The sequence below is a fragment of the Bombina bombina genome, chromosome 4, assembly GCF_027579735.1.
Source record: "Bombina bombina isolate aBomBom1 chromosome 4, aBomBom1.pri, whole genome shotgun sequence".
NCBI classification, from domain to species: domain Eukaryota; kingdom Metazoa; phylum Chordata; class Amphibia; order Anura; family Bombinatoridae; genus Bombina; species Bombina bombina.
Genome location: NC_069502.1, coordinates 1152621967 through 1152640259, shown reverse-complemented (window position 1 = coordinate 1152640259; position 18293 = coordinate 1152621967). Strand labels below are relative to the sequence as shown.

The following is an 18293-nucleotide window of genomic DNA, read 5'->3' as shown; positions in this document are numbered from 1 at the left end:
TTGACCACATCATCCTCTTTATGCATGTTGTCTTACTCCAAGCTGTATAGGCTCAAAAGCCTACTACCAATTAAGCATATTAGATGATGTGCATCTCTGTAATGAGAAGGGGTGTGGTCTAATGACATCAACACCCTATATCAGGTGTGCATAATTATTAGGCAACTTCCTTTCCTTTGGCAAAATGGGTCAAAAGAAGGACTTGACAGGCTCAGAAAAGTCAAAAATAGTGAGATATCTTGCAGAGGGATGCAGCAGTCTTAAAATTGCAAAGCTTCTGAAGCGTGATCATCGAACAATCAAGCGTTTCATTCAAAATAGTCAACAGGGTCGCAAGAAGTGTGTGGAAAAACCAAGGTGCAAAATAACTGCCCATGAACTGAGAAAAGTCAAGCATGCAGCTGCCAAGATGCCACTTGCCACCAGTTTGGCCATATTTCAGAGCTGCAACATCACTGGAGTGCCCAAAAGCACAAGGTGTGCAATACTCAGAGGCATGGCCAAGTTAAGAGAGGCTGAAAGACGACCACCACTGAACAAGACACACAAGCTGAAACGTCAAGACTGGGCCAAGAAATATCTCAAGACTGATTTTTCTAAGGTTTTATGGACTGATGAAATGAGAGTGAGTCTTGATGGGCCAGATGGATGGGCCTGTGGCTGGATTGGTAAAGGGCAGAGAGCTCCAGTCCGACTCAGACGACAGCAAGGTGGAGGTGGAGTACTGGTTTGGGCTGGTATCATCAAAGATGAGCTTGTGGGGCCTTTTCGGGTTGAGGATGGAGTCAAGCTCAACTCCCAGTCCTACTGCCAGTTTCTGGAAGACACCTTCTTCAAGCAGTGGTACAGGAAGAAGTCTGCATCCTTCAAGAAAAACATGATTTTCATGCAGGACAATGCTCCATCACACGCGTCCAAGTACTCCACAGCGTGGCTGGCAAGAAAGGATATAAAAGAAGAAAATCTAATGACATGGCCTCCTTGTTCACCTGATCTGAACCCCATTGAGAACCTGTGGTCCATCATCAAATGTGAGATTTACAAGGAGGGAAAACAGTACACCTCTCTGAACAGTGTCTGGGAGGCTGTGGTTGCTGCTGCACGCAATGTTGATGGTGAACAGATCAAAACACTGACAGAATCCATGGATGGCAGGCTTTTGAGTGTCCTTGCAAAGAAAGGTGGCTATATTGGTCACTGATTTGTTTTTGTTTTGTTTTTGAATGTCAGAAATGTATATTTGTGAATGTTGGGATGTTATATTGGTTTCACTGGTAAAAATAAATAATTGAAATGGGTATATATTTGTTTTTTGTTAAGTTGCCTAATAATTATGCACAGTAATAGTCACCTGCACACACAGATATCCCCCTAAAATAGCTATAACTAAAAACAAACTAAAAACTACTTCCAAAACTATTCAGCTTTGATATTAATGAGTTTTTTGGGTTCATTGAGAACATGGTTGTTGTTCAATAATAAAATTAATCCTCAAAAATACAACTTGCCTAATAATTCTGCACTCCCTGTATATACAGTATATACACATATAGAAAAGACAATGATTAGGAGGGCTCCATATATTAATGCTGAAAAAGGATATATGGTTCTGTAAATCAGTCTTTGAGCTTGTCAGCTAGAGGGTCACGGATGCAGCCACTTAAAAAAAAACAGGTCTGGACGCTGGATAGGACACAAATCCCTCTAAGTGCAGTATGTAAAAACAAACACAAATTTATTAGTACAAATGCACACTCACACTTAAAACCCTCAAACCATAGGAGGTATGTAGAAGCACATAAAACATCAGGGGCGCGATCCGATATCGATCGCAGTTTGCGGCGCAAGCGAGGGAACCGGCGTCGCCCGCAGTTTCAGCTCGCAACTCGAGCTATCCCATATAAGTCGCCGTCAGATGCTAACGTGCCGTAAGTCTCACAAACCAGCGATGTCCAGAAATCTGCGTAAGTACAAATTTCTGGCGTCGCCAGTGACTTGCGCCACGTTAGAATCTGCCGGCGCCTATAAAACCTGACTAAAGTCTAAAACACCCGCACTGTCTAACACGCCTCCCTAACATAGCCCGCACTGTCTAACACTCCTCCCTAACATAGCCCGCACTGTCTAACCCTCTATCCGCTATCCCCCCTCACTAGCCTAACAATAAAAATGCTATTAACCCCTAAACCGCCGCTCCTTTACCCCGCCGCAACCTAATAAAATTATTAACCCCTAAACCGCCGCTCCCGTACCCCGCCGCCAGCTATATTATATCTATAACCCCCTAAAGTGAGCCCCTAACACCGCCGCCATCTATATTAAAATTATTAACCCCTAATCTAAGCCCCTTACACCGCCGCCATCTCTATTAAAATGATTAACCCCTAATTTAATCTACCTACCCTGCCGCCAGCTATATTATCTATATTAACCCTAAGTATATTATAGTTAATATAGTTATTACATTATATATATTAACTATATTAACCCTAATTATATTAGGGTTAATATAGTTAATATAGTTACTATAGTATTTATATTAACTATATTAACTCTATCTAACCCTAACACCCCTAACTAAATTTATATTAAATTAATCTAATTCATTTATAAACTAAAATATTCCTATTTAAATCTAAATACTTACCTATAAAATAAACCCTAAGATAGCTACAATATAATTAATAATTACATTGTAGCTATGTTAGGGTTAATATTTATTTTACAGGTAAATAGTTAATTATTTTAACTAGGTATAATAGATATTAAATAGTTATTAACTATTTAATATCTACCTAGTTAAAATAATTACCCAATTACCTGTAAAATAAATACACCTACACTATCAATAAATGTAATAAACTACAAACATCTATCTAAAAATACAATTAAATTAACTAAACTAAATTACAAAAAAAAACAAACACTAAATTACAAAAAATAAAAAAAAGATTACAAGATATTTAAGCTAATTACACCTATTCTAAGCCCCCTAATAAAATAATAAACCCCCAAAATAACAAAAATTCCCTGCCCTATTCTAAATTCAACAAATTTCAAAGCTCTTTACCTTACCAGCCCTTAAAAGGGCCTTTTGTGGGGCATGCCCCAAAGAATTCAGCTCTTTTGCATTCAATAAATACAATCCCCCCCCCCCCATTACAACCCACCACCCACATACCCCTATTCTAAACCCACCCAAACCCCCCTTAATAAATCCTAACACTACCCCCCTGAAGATCTCCCTACCTTGTCTTCACCACACCGGGCCGAACTCCTGATCCGATCCGGGCGATGTCGTCCTCCAAGCGGCAAAGAAGAAATCTTCCTCCGGCGACGTCTTCCTCCAAGCGGCAGCAAAGTCTTCAGTCTTCCGGCGGCATCTTCAATCTTCTTTCTTCGCTCCGCCGCCGCGGAGCATCCATCCCGGCCGATCGCTAAACTTGGAATGAGGTACCTTTAAATGACGTCATCCAAGATGGCGTCCGCCGAATTCCGATTGGCTGATAGGATTCTATCAGCCAATCGGAATTAAGTTAAAAAAATCTGATTGGCTGATTGAATCAGCCAATCAGATTCAGGTTCAATCCGATTGGCTGATCCAATCAGCCAATCAGATTGAGCTCGCATTCTATTGGCTGTTCCGATCAGCCAATAGAATGCGAGCTCAATCTGATTGGCTGATTGGATCAGCCAATCGGATTGAACCTGAATCTGATTGGCTGATTCAATCAGCCAATCAGATTTTTTTAACTTAATTCCGATTGGCTGATAGAATCCTATCAGCCAATCGGAATTCGGCGGACGCCATCTTGGATGACGTCATTTAAAGGTACCTCATTCCAAGTTTAGCGATCGGCCGGGATGGATGCTCCGCGGCGGCGGAGCGAAGAAAGAAGATTGAAGATGCCGCCGGAAGACTGAAGACTTTGCTGCCGCTTGGAGGAAGACGTCGCCGGAGGAAGATTTCTTCTTTGCCGCTTGGAGGACGACATCGCCCGGATCGGATCAGGAGTTCGGCCCGGTGTGGTGAAGACAAGGTAGGGAGATCTTCAGGGGGGTAGTGTTAGGATTTATTAAGGGGGGTTTGGGTGGGTTTAGAATAGGGGTATGTGGGTGGTGGGTTGTAATGGGGGGGGGGGGGGAATGTATTTATTGAATGCAAAAGAGCTGAATTCTTTGGGGCATGCCCCACAAAAGGCCCTTTTAAGGGCTGGTAAGGTAAAGAGCTTTGAAATTTGTTGAATTTAGAATAGGGCAGGGAATTTTTGTTATTTTGGGGGTTTATTATTTTATTAGGGGGCTTAGAATAGGTATAATTAGCTTAAATATCTTGTAATCTTTTTTTTATTTTTTGTAATTTAGTGTTTGTTTTTTTTTGTAATTTAGTTTAGTTAATTTAATTGTATTTTTAGATAGATGTTTGTAGTTTATTACATTTATTGATAGTGTAGGTGTATTTATTTTACAGGTAATTGGGTAATTATTTTAACTAGGTAGATATTAAATAGTTAATAACTATTTAATATCTATTATACCTAGTTAAAATAATTAACTATTTACCTGTAAAATAAATATTAACCCTAACATAGCTACAATGTAATTATTATTTATATTGTAGCTATCTTAGGGTTTATTTTATAGGTAAGTATTTAGATTTAAATAGGAATATTTTAGTTTATAAATTAATTAGATTAATTTAATATAAATATAGTTAGGGGTGTTAGGGTTAGATAGAGTTAATATAGTTAATATAAATACTATAGTAACTATATTAACTATATTAACCCTAATATAATTAGGGTTAATATAGTTAATATATATAATGTAATAACTATATTAACTATAATATACTTAGGGTTAATATAGATAACATAGCTGGCGGCGGGGTAGGTAGATTAAATTAGGGGTTAATCATTTTTATATAGGTGGCGGCGGTGTAAGGGGTCAGATTACGGGATAGATAAGGTAGATGGCGGCGGTTTTAGGGGCTCACAGTAGGGGGTTAGTTTATGTAGATGGCGGCGGGGTCGGGGAGCGGCGTTTTAGGGGGTAATAACTTTATTAGGGATTTCGGGGGGGGGGGGGGGATCGCGGTTGACAGGGAGATAGACATTGCGCATGCGTTAGGTGTTAGGTTTATTTTAGCAGATCGCGGTTGACAGGGAGATAGACATTGCGCATGCGTTAGGTGTTAGGTTTATTTTAGCAGCTAGTTTAGGGAGTTACGGGGCTCCAATAGTCAGCGTAAGGCTTCTTACGGCTGCTTTTTGTGGCGAGGTGAAAATGGAGTAAGTTTTCTCCATTTTCGCCACGTAAGTCCTTACGCTGCATATTGGATACCAAATTGCGCGGGTTTGGTATACCTGCCTATGGCCCAAAAAACTGCGGGCGACGGCAGAAATATACGGGCGTAACTTCTAGCTTACGCCGTATATAGGATACCAAATCCGCGCAATTATTGGCGTCGCCGGCTTTTGCGGGCGACGCTTTATATCGGATCGACCCCAGGATTCCTCACAACGGAACCAGTAAAAGTCAGGGGAAAAAAAAAAAAGGAGAGGATGGAAGTACCACCACCAAGAAGACACCGAAATGAGCCCACTCAGAGTTTAACGTCTTACAACCAGAATGCGGGGAGAGCCTCATTAGCCACCATCATCATAAAGTGATCATTATTCTTTAGGGGTGAGACAAATTGAATCTGAGCCTGTTGGGGCCAAGAAATAATTACCCTCTTCCACTTATCAAAGAAGAGCCTGAAAGCCTTTTCCGATCCCCCAACTAGAAATTGTCGTTCGATAATCATTTGTAGCTTAATAGTGTTGACAAGTTCGTTTATCGTAGGGGCCTCACAAGCTCCCCATTTGCAGAATATCAAACGACGAGCTGCCAGAATAACCATGTTGATTAATTGTCCCTCCCCTTTATATCGCCCGTATTCCTTTAAAAGAAAGATATAACTTAATTGGAGGGCACACTCCTCTTGTAAAAACCTGTTCACCCAAAATTGTATTCTACTCCAAAATTGTCGGATTTTAGGGCAGTCCCAAATACAGTGTTGCAAATCCACTCCTTCTTTCTGACATTTAAAACAATTCCTCTTGTCCCCATATTGGTCCCATTTACTCATAATCCTTGGGGTTAAATAGAAATTATTTAAAAGCTTAAACTGCAATTCTTTCCAGCTTACTACTCTCGTGGCGGCGTCTGCTAGTTTAATGCTTCTTTCAATATTTTCACCTTGCACTGAAGTAATATATTTAGTAAGAAACACTTTCCTTTTCTTAATTTGTTCTTCCCCTGATATATTTAATAATAATTTATACCAGTATGATATGGATCTTTTCCCCGCCACGTACAACTTCACTCCTGAATCAATTCCTGAATCCCAGACCATTCTACATGTTTGCAAGATTTTTAGGAGATAGCTTCGGGCTTGTAAATAAGCAAAGAATGTATGTTTGGGTAACTGATACTGTTCGGATAGTGTTTCAAATGTTTGCAACACTTGTCCTTCACCCTGAACAAACTGGAGAAAATAACATAACCCTTTCTGTGACCAAATTTTAAAGGCCGCATTATTGTTTGTCCCAGATATAAAGTCGGGAGTACCGATAAATGGCAGATATTTAGAAATGTAAAACTCTTGACCTACTGATCCACAGAATTTCTGCCATGCACGAACCACATTAGCAAAAGTTAAAAGCGTACTGACATTGCTGGGCAACCTCCTGAAAGGATGGTGTAGAATTGCCTTGAGATCAAAGGGTTTTAACAGTGTAGCTTCCATGTCATAGTAGGTCACACTATTGGCTTCCGTCAACCAATCTACTCCAAATTTCATTAAGGCCACTAAATTATATTTTGCTATGTCCGGCAGGGCGAGCCCTGCATATCTTTTGTTTTGAACAAGTTTCTCGGTAGCTATACGACTTTTTTTCTTTCCCCATATAAATTGTGCGCATGTTTTATTATAGCTTGCTATATCTCGTTTGTTGATCAATAGAGGCAAGTTTTGCATTAGGAACAGTATACGTGGGAAAACAATTGTTTTTATCACAGCTATTTTTGCAGAAAGTGATAGAAATTGTATGTTCCACTTTCTTAGACTTCCTTCTAGACTCTCAAAAAACTCAGAAAAATTCAGATTATACCATTCTTTGGGGTTTTTACTTATTTTAATACCTAAATAATTTAACGATTTTACTTCTTTAAATCCATGTTGTAACAAGCTCTCTCTGGTTTGATTAATCCAGAGCAACTCTGACTTTTCCTTGTTAATTTTATATCCAGAGAATGAAGTAAAGTTGTTGATAATTGACAGACATTTAGGTATGTTTTTTTTTGTCTGTTGTAAGAACAACATCATATCGTCTGCGTATAATGAGATTACAACATTGTGTTCCCCAACTTCTATTCCCTTTAGTTCTTTCCTGAGTTGAACCGCCAATGGTTCCAGTGCTAAATCAAATAGCAGGGGTGACAGTGGACACCCCTGTCTAGTACCTCTTTGCAGTGTTATAAATTGCGAAAGTTCACCATTAACCAACAATTGGGACCTAGGATTGGTATAAATCTTTTTAATTAACTGAATCAAATTCCCTTCAAAACCAAATTTCTTAAGTGACATAAATAAATGATCCCAGATTATAGCGTCAAACGCTTTTTCTGCGTCGATCGTAAGCATAGCCATATCCATTTGTGATTTTTTATTTGACAACTGTGTGATGTTATATTGATAATCTAGATTAACTAGCACCCTACGCATATTCCGGACCGGGTTTCTCCCTGGAATAAATCCAGATTGATCATTGTGTATCAATTTTTCCATCCCTTTTTTTAATCTGTCTGAAATAATAGCCGTTAAGATTTTATAGTCTTGATTCAGGAGCGAAATTGGACGGTATGACCCCAGTTCCTCTGTGGCTTTCCCTTTCTTATGGATTAAGGTCACTGTAGAGTCAGTGAAATAAAGTGATTTCAGATTCCCATGTATAAAATAGCTATTATATAGTTCTACTAATATTCCCGAGATTTCATTCTTGATAATTTTATAAAATTCTGCCGGGAGTCCATCAGGCCCCGCAGCTTTGTTTGTTTTAATTCTGTCTATCATATTTTGGACTTCCTCCTCTGTTATCGGGGAGTTCATCTGTTCTAATTCTTTTTTATCTATTGTTGGGAGACTGATCTGTTGCCAAAATTTGGACATTTTTGTCTTATCTATATCCTTACACGCGTACAATTCCTGATAATATCTATGGAAGGCCTCTCTAATCTCTGTCGGTTGAGTAAGCATTTTCTGCCCCTCTTTGATAAGTGGAATTAGATTCTTTTTTTTTCTGTGATTTATTAATTTTGCTAGATACTTGGAGGCAATCCCCTGATATCCTTGGCAAAATGCCCTGATTCGGATATCCTCCTTTGCCCATTTTTCTCTGAAAAAAGTCTCACGCTCTGATTTAGCTACTTTGTAACGGTTCCAGGTAGATCTATTTGGGTTAGATACATATCTCCTATATGAGTTTTTAAGTTGGTTTGCTAGTTGAGTCTCCCTCTCTGTTACCTTCCGCTTTCTTATGATCATATAGTTCCTGATCTCCCCTCGCATTACTGCTTTCCCTGCTTCCCAGAGTACTTCTGGGCTGCTCACATCCTGTCTGTTCTGTCTGAAGTAAACCTTCCATCTATCAGATAAAAAATTTCGAAACTTTTCATCTAAAAACATATATTTAGGGAAGCTAAACGTATTGCTACTTCTATTTTTGTTCGCCATATCTTCAAATTTCAAGCTGATTATTGCATGATCTGAGATGACTATCTCATCGATATATGTTTCTATTCCCATGGTCAATAGCCTCTCTTCTATCAAAAACATGTCTATTCATGAGAAATTTTTAAATGTTTTAGATTTGCACGAAAAGGCCCGGTCGTCTGGATGCTGCAAACGCCAAATGTCTTTTAGCTTTAATGTCTTTGCTAATCCTCGCAAAAGCTTGGCCTCTCTATTATGTTTCCTGGAGGCCCCTGATTTTAGCCTATCAATCTCTGGATTCATTGTCGCATTAAAGTCTCCCGCTATCACTATGTTTTGACCTAAGTATTTTACCAATTTATTTTTTATCATTTCCCAGAATTCTATCTCAATTTCATTGGGACCATAAATGTTACAAAACGTCCACAGTCTATTATTGATTTCAGCTTGAACAAGCATAAACCTCCCACTCGGATCTAATATTTGATTTTTTATCATATATGTCAAATTCCTATTAAACATTAAAGCTACTCCGCGTTTCCTGCTATTACATGGAGTTGCTATGATTTCCGCTATCCAATTAGTTTGTAATTTTTGTATTTCTGCTGCCTTCAAATGCAACTCTTGTAAAAAAATAACATCAGGCTTTTGGCGCTTTAACATTTTAAGCACATTTTTCCTTTTAATAGGGGATGTGACACCTCCCACATTCCATGATACACACTTCAGCATTTAATATCCATAAACATAATAAAACAACAAAAATAAAACCTACAATTTTATGTTAAAAACCTTTATCTAATACAGTCACCTTCCTTCCTCTCAGTCCAGAGAAGGGATCTAGTCTGACTATCATAACTACATATATGCCTACCGCTCCTGGGGTTCCCCGGCGGTCGCCCATCCCGGTACTGACCAGGTCCAGCCCTGCTCCACTTCCGAGATCATACGGGATCGGGTGTTCAAGGCCGAATGGCGGTAGACCTGCAATTCAAAAAATGACTTTATCAAGACTCTGAGCTCACTCAATAGAAAAGTGGACAGGAAGATATAAAAAGAAGGGGAAAAAGACGAAAGAGAGAAAAAGAAAAAAAAAAAAAAAAAAAAAGGGAAGGACGGAGAGAAAAAAAAGAGAGTCTCCGCCCCGGCCAAGCCTCCCCCCTTTCTGCGAGTAAAATAAGTAACCAACAGATTATACATCTTCATTATTTCAGATTAATAACTAAACATGGACTTCCTATCAAATCTCTATACCTTTTTCAGAACAATATTTTTTAGCATCTGTTGCTGTATTTAAAACGGTCACATTCCCTTCTGAAAAAATTACTATTTTGGCTGGGTACCTCATGTTAGCCTGGATCCCTGCCTTGATTAAGCTAGAACAGTAAGGTGCCATTATCTTCCTCTTTGAGGAGGTCTCCGCTGAGAAATCCTGGAACAGGAAGACAGGTCGCATACCTATCTTGAACCCCTGAGTTTTCCTATAATGTTGCATAATCTGTACCTTATGTTGAAAATTTAAGTATTTAATTATCACCATTCTGGGGCGCGAGTTACCTTCTTGTGACTCCCTTGCTGGTCCTGTTCTATGTGCCCTTTCTACGTGTATTTTTTCTGTCAGCTGCATTCCTAACAATTGTGGTAAGGTAACAGAGGCAAATAAAATTAAATCTTGAAATTCAATTGACTCAGGTAGTCCAATTATACGGATGTTATTCCTACGCGACCTGTCTTCCAGGTCCTCTATTTTAGATTGCATCATTTTTATTTTGCTCTCATAATTGACCCAATTAGTGTCGTGTACATTTTGTCTATCCTCAACCGCTGAGATTCTTTGCTCTACTTCTAATATCCTATTCGAAAAAGACCTAATCTCAGTAGAGAGAGTAGCTATCTCCTTTTTAACTGAATCGAATTGGGGTAACAGCATTTCTGCCAGTTGATTAAGTGTCAGCTGTTTTTCAGTACCTGCTAGCTGGGGGTCCATGTTATCCTCCAAGCCTATCTCCTGTGCTGACTTGGACTTTTTGTCTCTCTTGGGGGGCATTGCAGGGGACCTGACTTTCAAATTAGGAATATACCTTTCCATGAGGTGTGTAGTGATGTGTAGTGATGTGTTAGTGTGAAAACTTTAATTTGTGTTTTAAGGGGAAAAAAAAATAAATGAAAAAACCGGAAGAGAAATACACCACTCTTCCGCTAATCCGGCGTGGATCGGGTGCACCTTTTGACTAATGGTGCTACATGTGGAACTATAATTACACTAATACCTAAAACAAACAGAAAATAAATGGTGCTCCTCCTAAAGAGCCCAAGTGAGGCTATCTGGAGCCTGTGTTATCTAAAAGAATGAGTGAAAGTGAGAAGGAAAATTTTTTTTTTTTTTTTAACAAAAAATAAAGTGTTCAGTATATTTAGACAGGGCCTGACTGTCTCTCTGCGTGTCCTCTCCCTTGACTAATTAAGACAAATTGGGTGCTCCCCCTTGCGTCCTTTTACAAAATATTTCTATCTATTCGTATTTCCAGGATTTCTCTAAGCAAGTTATTTGTTCACTCTTTAAATCTGTTATCCTATACCCTGACTCCCTGGCACCTATCCAATCGGCACAGATAACTTTCCTCTTCTATGTTCCCCTTTTCCTTATCTTGACCTGCTGGTGTTATATCTTCCTTTTTCCTTCCCCTTTCCCCTCTCGCCCCCCTCTATTCTCTTCCCTCTCTCTCCTCCTCCTCTCTATCCTTCCCCTTCTCCTTTCTTACTGACTATGCAGTATCTAGCCAGGAAATTCTATCCACCTTGTTACCTATCTTAGCTCCAGGGGGCTCTTATCTACAAATGCTATAACAAAAGCCTCTTCACATCAATATTATTGCAAACAAAAATCACATATGCAAGATATACTGTAGTGGGGGAGAGAGAAGAGAAGAGAAAAAAAAATAAAAAAAAAATGAAAACAACAAAAGTTTTGAGACTTGCAAGAAAGAAAAAAATATCCCAGCAGTAAACATCAGATAGCAGCACAATTAATCCACTGCTTTTTACATATCACCATAATTGTTCTGGTATTTTACTGTCAGTCCAGTCAGCTGTCCAATTAAATGCTTAGCTGTTTGGCCTCCCCTCATAAAATGCCAATATGAAGGTTTTCCAAAGAAAAACAAAACACAGTTCTCCTCCAACACAGCTTCCTGTTTTTGCTAATGATTCCCAGGAGAAAGAGGCGAACATAAACAGTTAAACAAAAACAAAAAATAGAAATCAGGCTGTACCGACACACCAGCCAGTTCCTTGCTTCTCAGTCAGATTTCCTTATCTTTTATGAGCATCAGCTGTCTATAGACAGTAGGCGAAACCTCCTGTTATCTGTGTACTTGCAGCTTTCTCCTCCAAAAAGGTATCAACAAGGCAAATCCCAGTGGAAAGCCCCCGCTCACTGACCTCCAAATTTGATTATTATGATTTGATTATTATGACTCAGCGGGGCTTTGTCTGATTTGCAGAATGTGACCGCAGTTCCTCATTTAAAAAGACTTGCCACTTCTCTGCTCTGTTTGTGTCTTATTATAGTTAGTGCGCACCGCTTCAGGGCTTACAAACTTTTACCCACTCCATGCTTTATGGCTTGATTTTAGCAGATCTTATTTTATTCTCCAACTGCCCCTCCACTATAATGTGCATTAATACCTCCAAGCAGCCAGACCCATCTCTCTTCGGCCCCCCTTTCAACACACTTCTTAGGCACCACCGATCTCTCCATTTTCATATGCAGACACACAGACAGTAAGCGCTACTTTACCCGCTCTTGCAGAGGCAATGCTTGCGTGACCTGCTGCTTGTCTGCCGTCCTGCTGCCTTGTACCTTTATCCTCCGCTTGCCAGGATCCAGGCGAGACACCTCCCGTCTGTTCCTAGGCAGGTCGGGTGGACGACTGCCACATTCAGATCCCTTTCAGAGGGGTGTTCCGGAGTGGTGCAGTCCAAATGTGTGCTCTCTATTTCTGTTGGGGGTCTTCTGCCTTCCGACCGTAGCCTCTCTCCAGTGCTGCTGCTGGGGTTGGGGTTGTATGTGTGACCGTGGCTATTACCAGGTAGCCCGGTAGCGGTATGGAGACTTCCGTCGCAGTGTATGTGCTCCCCAAGCGGGTCTCTCACTCCCGGCAATAGGAAACTTAAAGGCGGGGTATGCTGGAACTCGGCTCTCTCTCACAGAGCCCTAGCGTGTACACCTCTTGCACGCTCCTCCCACAGGAAGTCCAGTCTCGAAATAAGTATATTCTAATGTCCCTGCATACTGGGCTATTCCTACGTAAAGTGGTTCTCACTGAAATATTCGATAATGCTGTAAAAGACTCATTAGACCTATTGGATAGCAACTTTAGATTCTAACATATATCTAGGATAGACTACATACATATATATTTATATCTTCATAAAAATAATAAAATATATAGAGGTAATATAGTCTATAAGTGGATAGTCTTCTAATCACTATTTACTAATTAAGAAGACTGCTAGATTTATCTCTCTGTTCATCCCTTTTGGATCTAGGGTCCCTAGTGTCCTAAATGTCCAGAATGTCTCTCTACATCGAAGTGTAATGAGCCTATTACTCCCCCCCCCCTGATATCTAATTGATATAAAAATAGAACAGAAATAGAATTCTATCAACTGATTTTTGTGAACCAAATGACATTATTGATCCAGAATTAGAATAGAAATTGTCTAAAATGCAAGTTAGACATTGGTATGACATGATTGCTTTGGAGAATTTTAAGAACAACAATCTTATACCCAATGGTTTAAAAATGTCTAAAACCTGCATTTTCAAATTAGAAGAGGTGAAGCTCCATACAGAGTGGGAGGAGGCTCTTGATGAATGCTCCACCAAACGTATTAACATCGCAATTAAATATAGAGATAAAAAAGTCAAAAACATCACTGAACAAATAACTGAAATTGAGGGGGAATTAGAAAAATGTGGGGGAACTCGATGAAAGAAATAGGCAATCGATAGCCTTTTTTTTTTTTTTAATTAAGACCAAGAAAAAGAAACTTAGAAATGCATTTGAATGATCAGTACCTACAGAAACTGACTCAAATGCGGTACCAGAAGATAGTGGTAGTATAAAAATGGAGGAAATATCAAAGAGGTTTCACATTAATGGCCAATCCAGATAAAAACCCCAAAACAAAGGTAACAACAATAAAGATAAAAATTAGAAAAAATGGGTTAAAAGTGATAGAAAAAAACACTCATGAGAATACAAATAAAAACACAAATAAGGCATATTATGGAAATAATGCTAAGAAAAATTAAATGAAGGGTAATTAGTCTCCCGAAGTTAATTTTAGAGAAAGGAGATAATCTGTGAGAGAGAATTATACACCACAGAATTATAACGACCTAATGAACCTAATAAGTACCAACCCAAAATGTACCAACACCCTAATGAGAACAAAAACAACAAAAAACAAATAGAAGGAGGATCATATGAACACTTGGGTGCCAGACAAAAGTTTGACAATAGAAATAACGGTGAACAACAAAATAAAATTGGGCACTATTTTATGATCAAAATCCTTTTTTTAATGTAGGGAACTCCCCTGCAGGGAGAAACCCGAAAAGAGGGGTCAGAGAAGGAGAATAGGATGTAGGGGAGGGGTGGAACTCTGACTCAAAAAGGAGAAAAGGGAAAGAATGGCAATAAGGATGGTACATGATCAAAACATTTTCAATATCTCCTCAAGAACACTAAATAAGGGTGAAGAGGAGGTACTGAAAAATGGACTCTCCTTTGCCCTCACTAATAAGCCTAAAGATTTCTAACTATTCATTGATCTCCAGAAATTTTCTAGAAAACTTACACTTAAAAGGTTCCATGAAAGTAGGAAAAATACAGCAACAGGAACTAGTGGAGTATCTGAGAGAGAAGAATAAACAAACAGATTTGAGGAGTCTATCTTTTTAAACTCGAAAGGGACAATGCAGAGCTCCAAAACTTAGGAGAAATACAAAATTTGATAGAGACCCTTGAGGAACTAGAATTGGAAGCATTAGATCTGAAAGTTAACCACACAGGTCTTAAACCTGATTCAACTTTTGTTTCATTACAGGCTCAATGAAACTATATCCCTGTATTCAACAGCCTTGTATTACAGGATCTAGAAGATATGTGTAAAAAGAAATATAGTAACAGGCAAAATAATTTGAGATTCAAAGAGAGAAAAGCACTAGAGGGTCTTAAGAGTGACCAAGGGCTTGTGATTCGAGAGGCCGATAAGGGTGGGGGATAGTCCTACAGAATAGAGCTGATTATATCAGGGAGGAATATCGCTTACAAGCCAATGCGAATACCTATGTTAAACTCAAAACAAATCCTACTAAGGAGTTTAAAGAGCAGTATAATACCCTAATTGGAACTGCTAGAGAACTAAGTATACTTGATAAATCTGAATTTGAATTTTTGCAGGTGGTGGAACCACGCATTGCAGTGTTCTACCACCTTCCCAAAATTCACAAGCAGCTAATAGATCCCCCTGGCCGACCCATAGTGTCGGGTATTAGTTCTCTCACCACAAAGTTATCCCAATATGTAGATAATATACTCAAACCTTTAGTGCCACATTTACAATCCTATGTTAAAGACACCACTGATGTAATCAACCAGCTGTCTAAAGTATAGTGGAAACAAGGATATATTTGGATCACGTTAGATGTCTCCTCCCTATATACATCCATTTCACATGATTTGGGACTCCAAGCGATTGAATATTATTTTAGGAAGACTAATTATATAGATCTCATACAAAGAAAATTGTATTGAGTTTATTCTAAAGAAAAATGATTTCCTATTTGAAGGGAAATTCTTCCTACAAACAACTGGTACCACTATGGGGACCAAATTTGCACCCAACTTCGCAAACTTGTATATGGGATGGTGGGAGGAGATGAATAACTTTATAGACAATCCCTTTTCACCCAACATAGTCAAGTGGTGTCGCTACATAGATGACATTTTGATCATCTGGCAGGGACCTGAAGCAGACATAAGGCATCAAGTGTCATATGTGAAACTAAATTGACTAAATCTTAAATTTACTGAATCACATAGTGCAGATATAATTACATTTCTGAATTTGACTCTATCACATAAAGAGAATACCATTGTTATGAGCCTATTTAGAAAGGAGACCGACACTAACACATATCTGCATGCAAAAAGCAGTCATCACCATAAATGGATCCGCAATGTCCCATTTGGGCAGTTCCAGAGAGTGAGAAGGAACTGCACAGATGTGGAGACCTATGAGAGAGAATCACAGGTCCTATAAAACCGGTTTCTCAGTAAAGGGTTACGATTCCATCTTTGATACAAAATGCTTACACTAGAGCTAAGAACCTAGAGAGAGACAAACTTTTGGAGAGTAAACCCAAAAATATCCAAGACAATATGAACCAGCCCCTATTTATTACTAAATTCAATAGGGCCTCCCTACAGATAGAAAGAACCTTTAAGAAACACTGGCCCATCCTTCTACAAGATCCTATTTTAAAGAATGTACTATCTGAAAGACCACAATTGGTCTTTAAGAAGAATAACAATTTAAAGAACATCCTGGCCCCTAATAAACTTAGGGATGTTAATAAACAGGGTAGCTGGTTACAAAAGAGATCAATGGGCTTTTTCAAGTGCGGGAGGAATTGGAATCACAATGAGCTGTGCTCATTGTGATTCCAATTCTATAAGCTTTACATCATTAAGAGATGGAGTGGAGTATGAGATTAAGGAGTCTATCAATTGCAAAAGCACTCATGTGGTATACCACCTGTCTTGCTCATGCAGAAAATTATACATTGGAAGAACCAAAAGAAGCCCTAAGACCCGGTTTAGAGAACATATTGGGAATATTGAGAAGGGTGTTCTTAAGCATAGAGTCTCAGCTCATTTCTCTGAGTATCATAACAAAGACCCTAGCAGTCTTAGAGTAAAAGCGATTGAAAGGGTCCAATTAGATATCAGGGGGGGGGGAAATAGGCTCATTACACTTTGACGTAAAGAGACATTCTGGATTAGGACACTAGGGACCCTAGAACCAAGAGGGGTGAACAGAGATATAGATCTTGCAGTCTTCTTAATTAGTGACTAGTGATTAGAAGACTATCCACGTATCTAGAATATATTACCTCTATATATTTTAAATTTTTTATGAAGATATAAATATATATGTATGTATTCTATCCTGGATATGTGTTAGAATATAAAGTTGCTATGCAATAGGTTTAATAAGTCTTCTACGGTATTATAAAACAGTCCAGTGGGAACCACTTTAACTAGGAATAGCCCAGTATGCAGGGACATTAGAATATACTAATTTCCCTACATAACTTTGAGATTCCCCAGATAAATAATGGTAGCACACTATCACCTAGATTAAGTTTTGTGTTTGTGTTTTAACGCTGAAAAATGGGCATTTCAGCGTTAAAACAGCACCACAGCCATTACAAGTTTTGTCGGTATAGCTGTACCGCAAGCCTTTTAGCCTGTAATGCAACGTCAGTCCGGCACACGTAAAAATTAATTTTTTTCATGGGACTTCCATAGCACAGGTGAACTGCTTTTCTGGTGAGCTGCTGGTTCAATGCCCCCCTGGAGATTCCCGGCCAATTGGCCGCTAGCAGGGGTTGTCAATCAACCTGATCATATCCGATAGGGCTGATTGCTGTCCGCCACCTCAGAGGTGGTGGACGAGTTAAGGAGCAGCGGTCTTATGACCGCTGCTTCTTAACTTCCGCTTCAGGCAGACCTGAAGCGGAGTGGATCAGAAGCAGCATTGTCTGCTTCATAAATCAACCCCTTTATCTGTAGTGGGGCAATAAAATTGGGACACTGCTACGTTACATAATTAATCCATTTATTGTTATTTACAGGCTGACTGGATCCTATGAAGCACTGACCGGAGGTTCCACAATAGAAGGGTTTGAAGACTTCACTGGAGGTATCGCTGAGCTGTATGATTTAAAGAAGGCCCCAGCTGATTTGTACCAGATTATACAGAAAGCCCTGAAGGCAGAATCATTGCTTGGATGTTCAATTGATGTAAGATTGCTTAAAGAAATATTTAAAGGGACAGTCTACACCAGAATTTTTATTGTTTTAAAAGATAGATAATCCCTTTATTACCCATTCCCCAGTTTTGCATAACCAACACAGTTATATTAATATACTTTTAACCTCTGTGATTATCTTGTATCTAAGCCTCTGCAAACTGCCCCTTTATTTTAGTTCTTTTGACAGACTTGCAGTTTAGCCAATCAGTATATATATATATATATATATATATATATATATATACAGTGGGGCAAAAATGTATTTAGTCAGTCACCAATTGTGCAAGTTCTCCCACTTAAGAAGATGAGAGAGGCCTGTAATTTTCATCATAGGTATACGTCAACTATGAGAGACAAAATGTGGACACAAATCCAGACATTGTCTGATTTGGAAATAATTTATTTGCATATTAGTGGAAAATA

At 38.9% G+C, this 18293-nt stretch overlaps 1 protein-coding gene and 1 pseudogene across 1 annotated transcript in view; one reads left to right on the top strand and one right to left on the bottom strand.

Annotated features, from left to right (window-relative positions):
• The window catches only part of CAPN8 (calpain 8), a 189581-nt gene that overhangs the window by 63101 nt on the left and 108187 nt on the right, over window positions 1-18293 (top strand). Inside the window, exon 5 of the mRNA XM_053712588.1 lies at window positions 17691-17859. Coding sequence (XP_053568563.1) covers window positions 17691-17859 — 169 coding nt within the window. The remainder of the gene's footprint in view (window positions 1-17690; window positions 17860-18293) is intronic.
• On the bottom strand, window positions 9626-9742 carry LOC128658427 (uncharacterized; annotated as a pseudogene).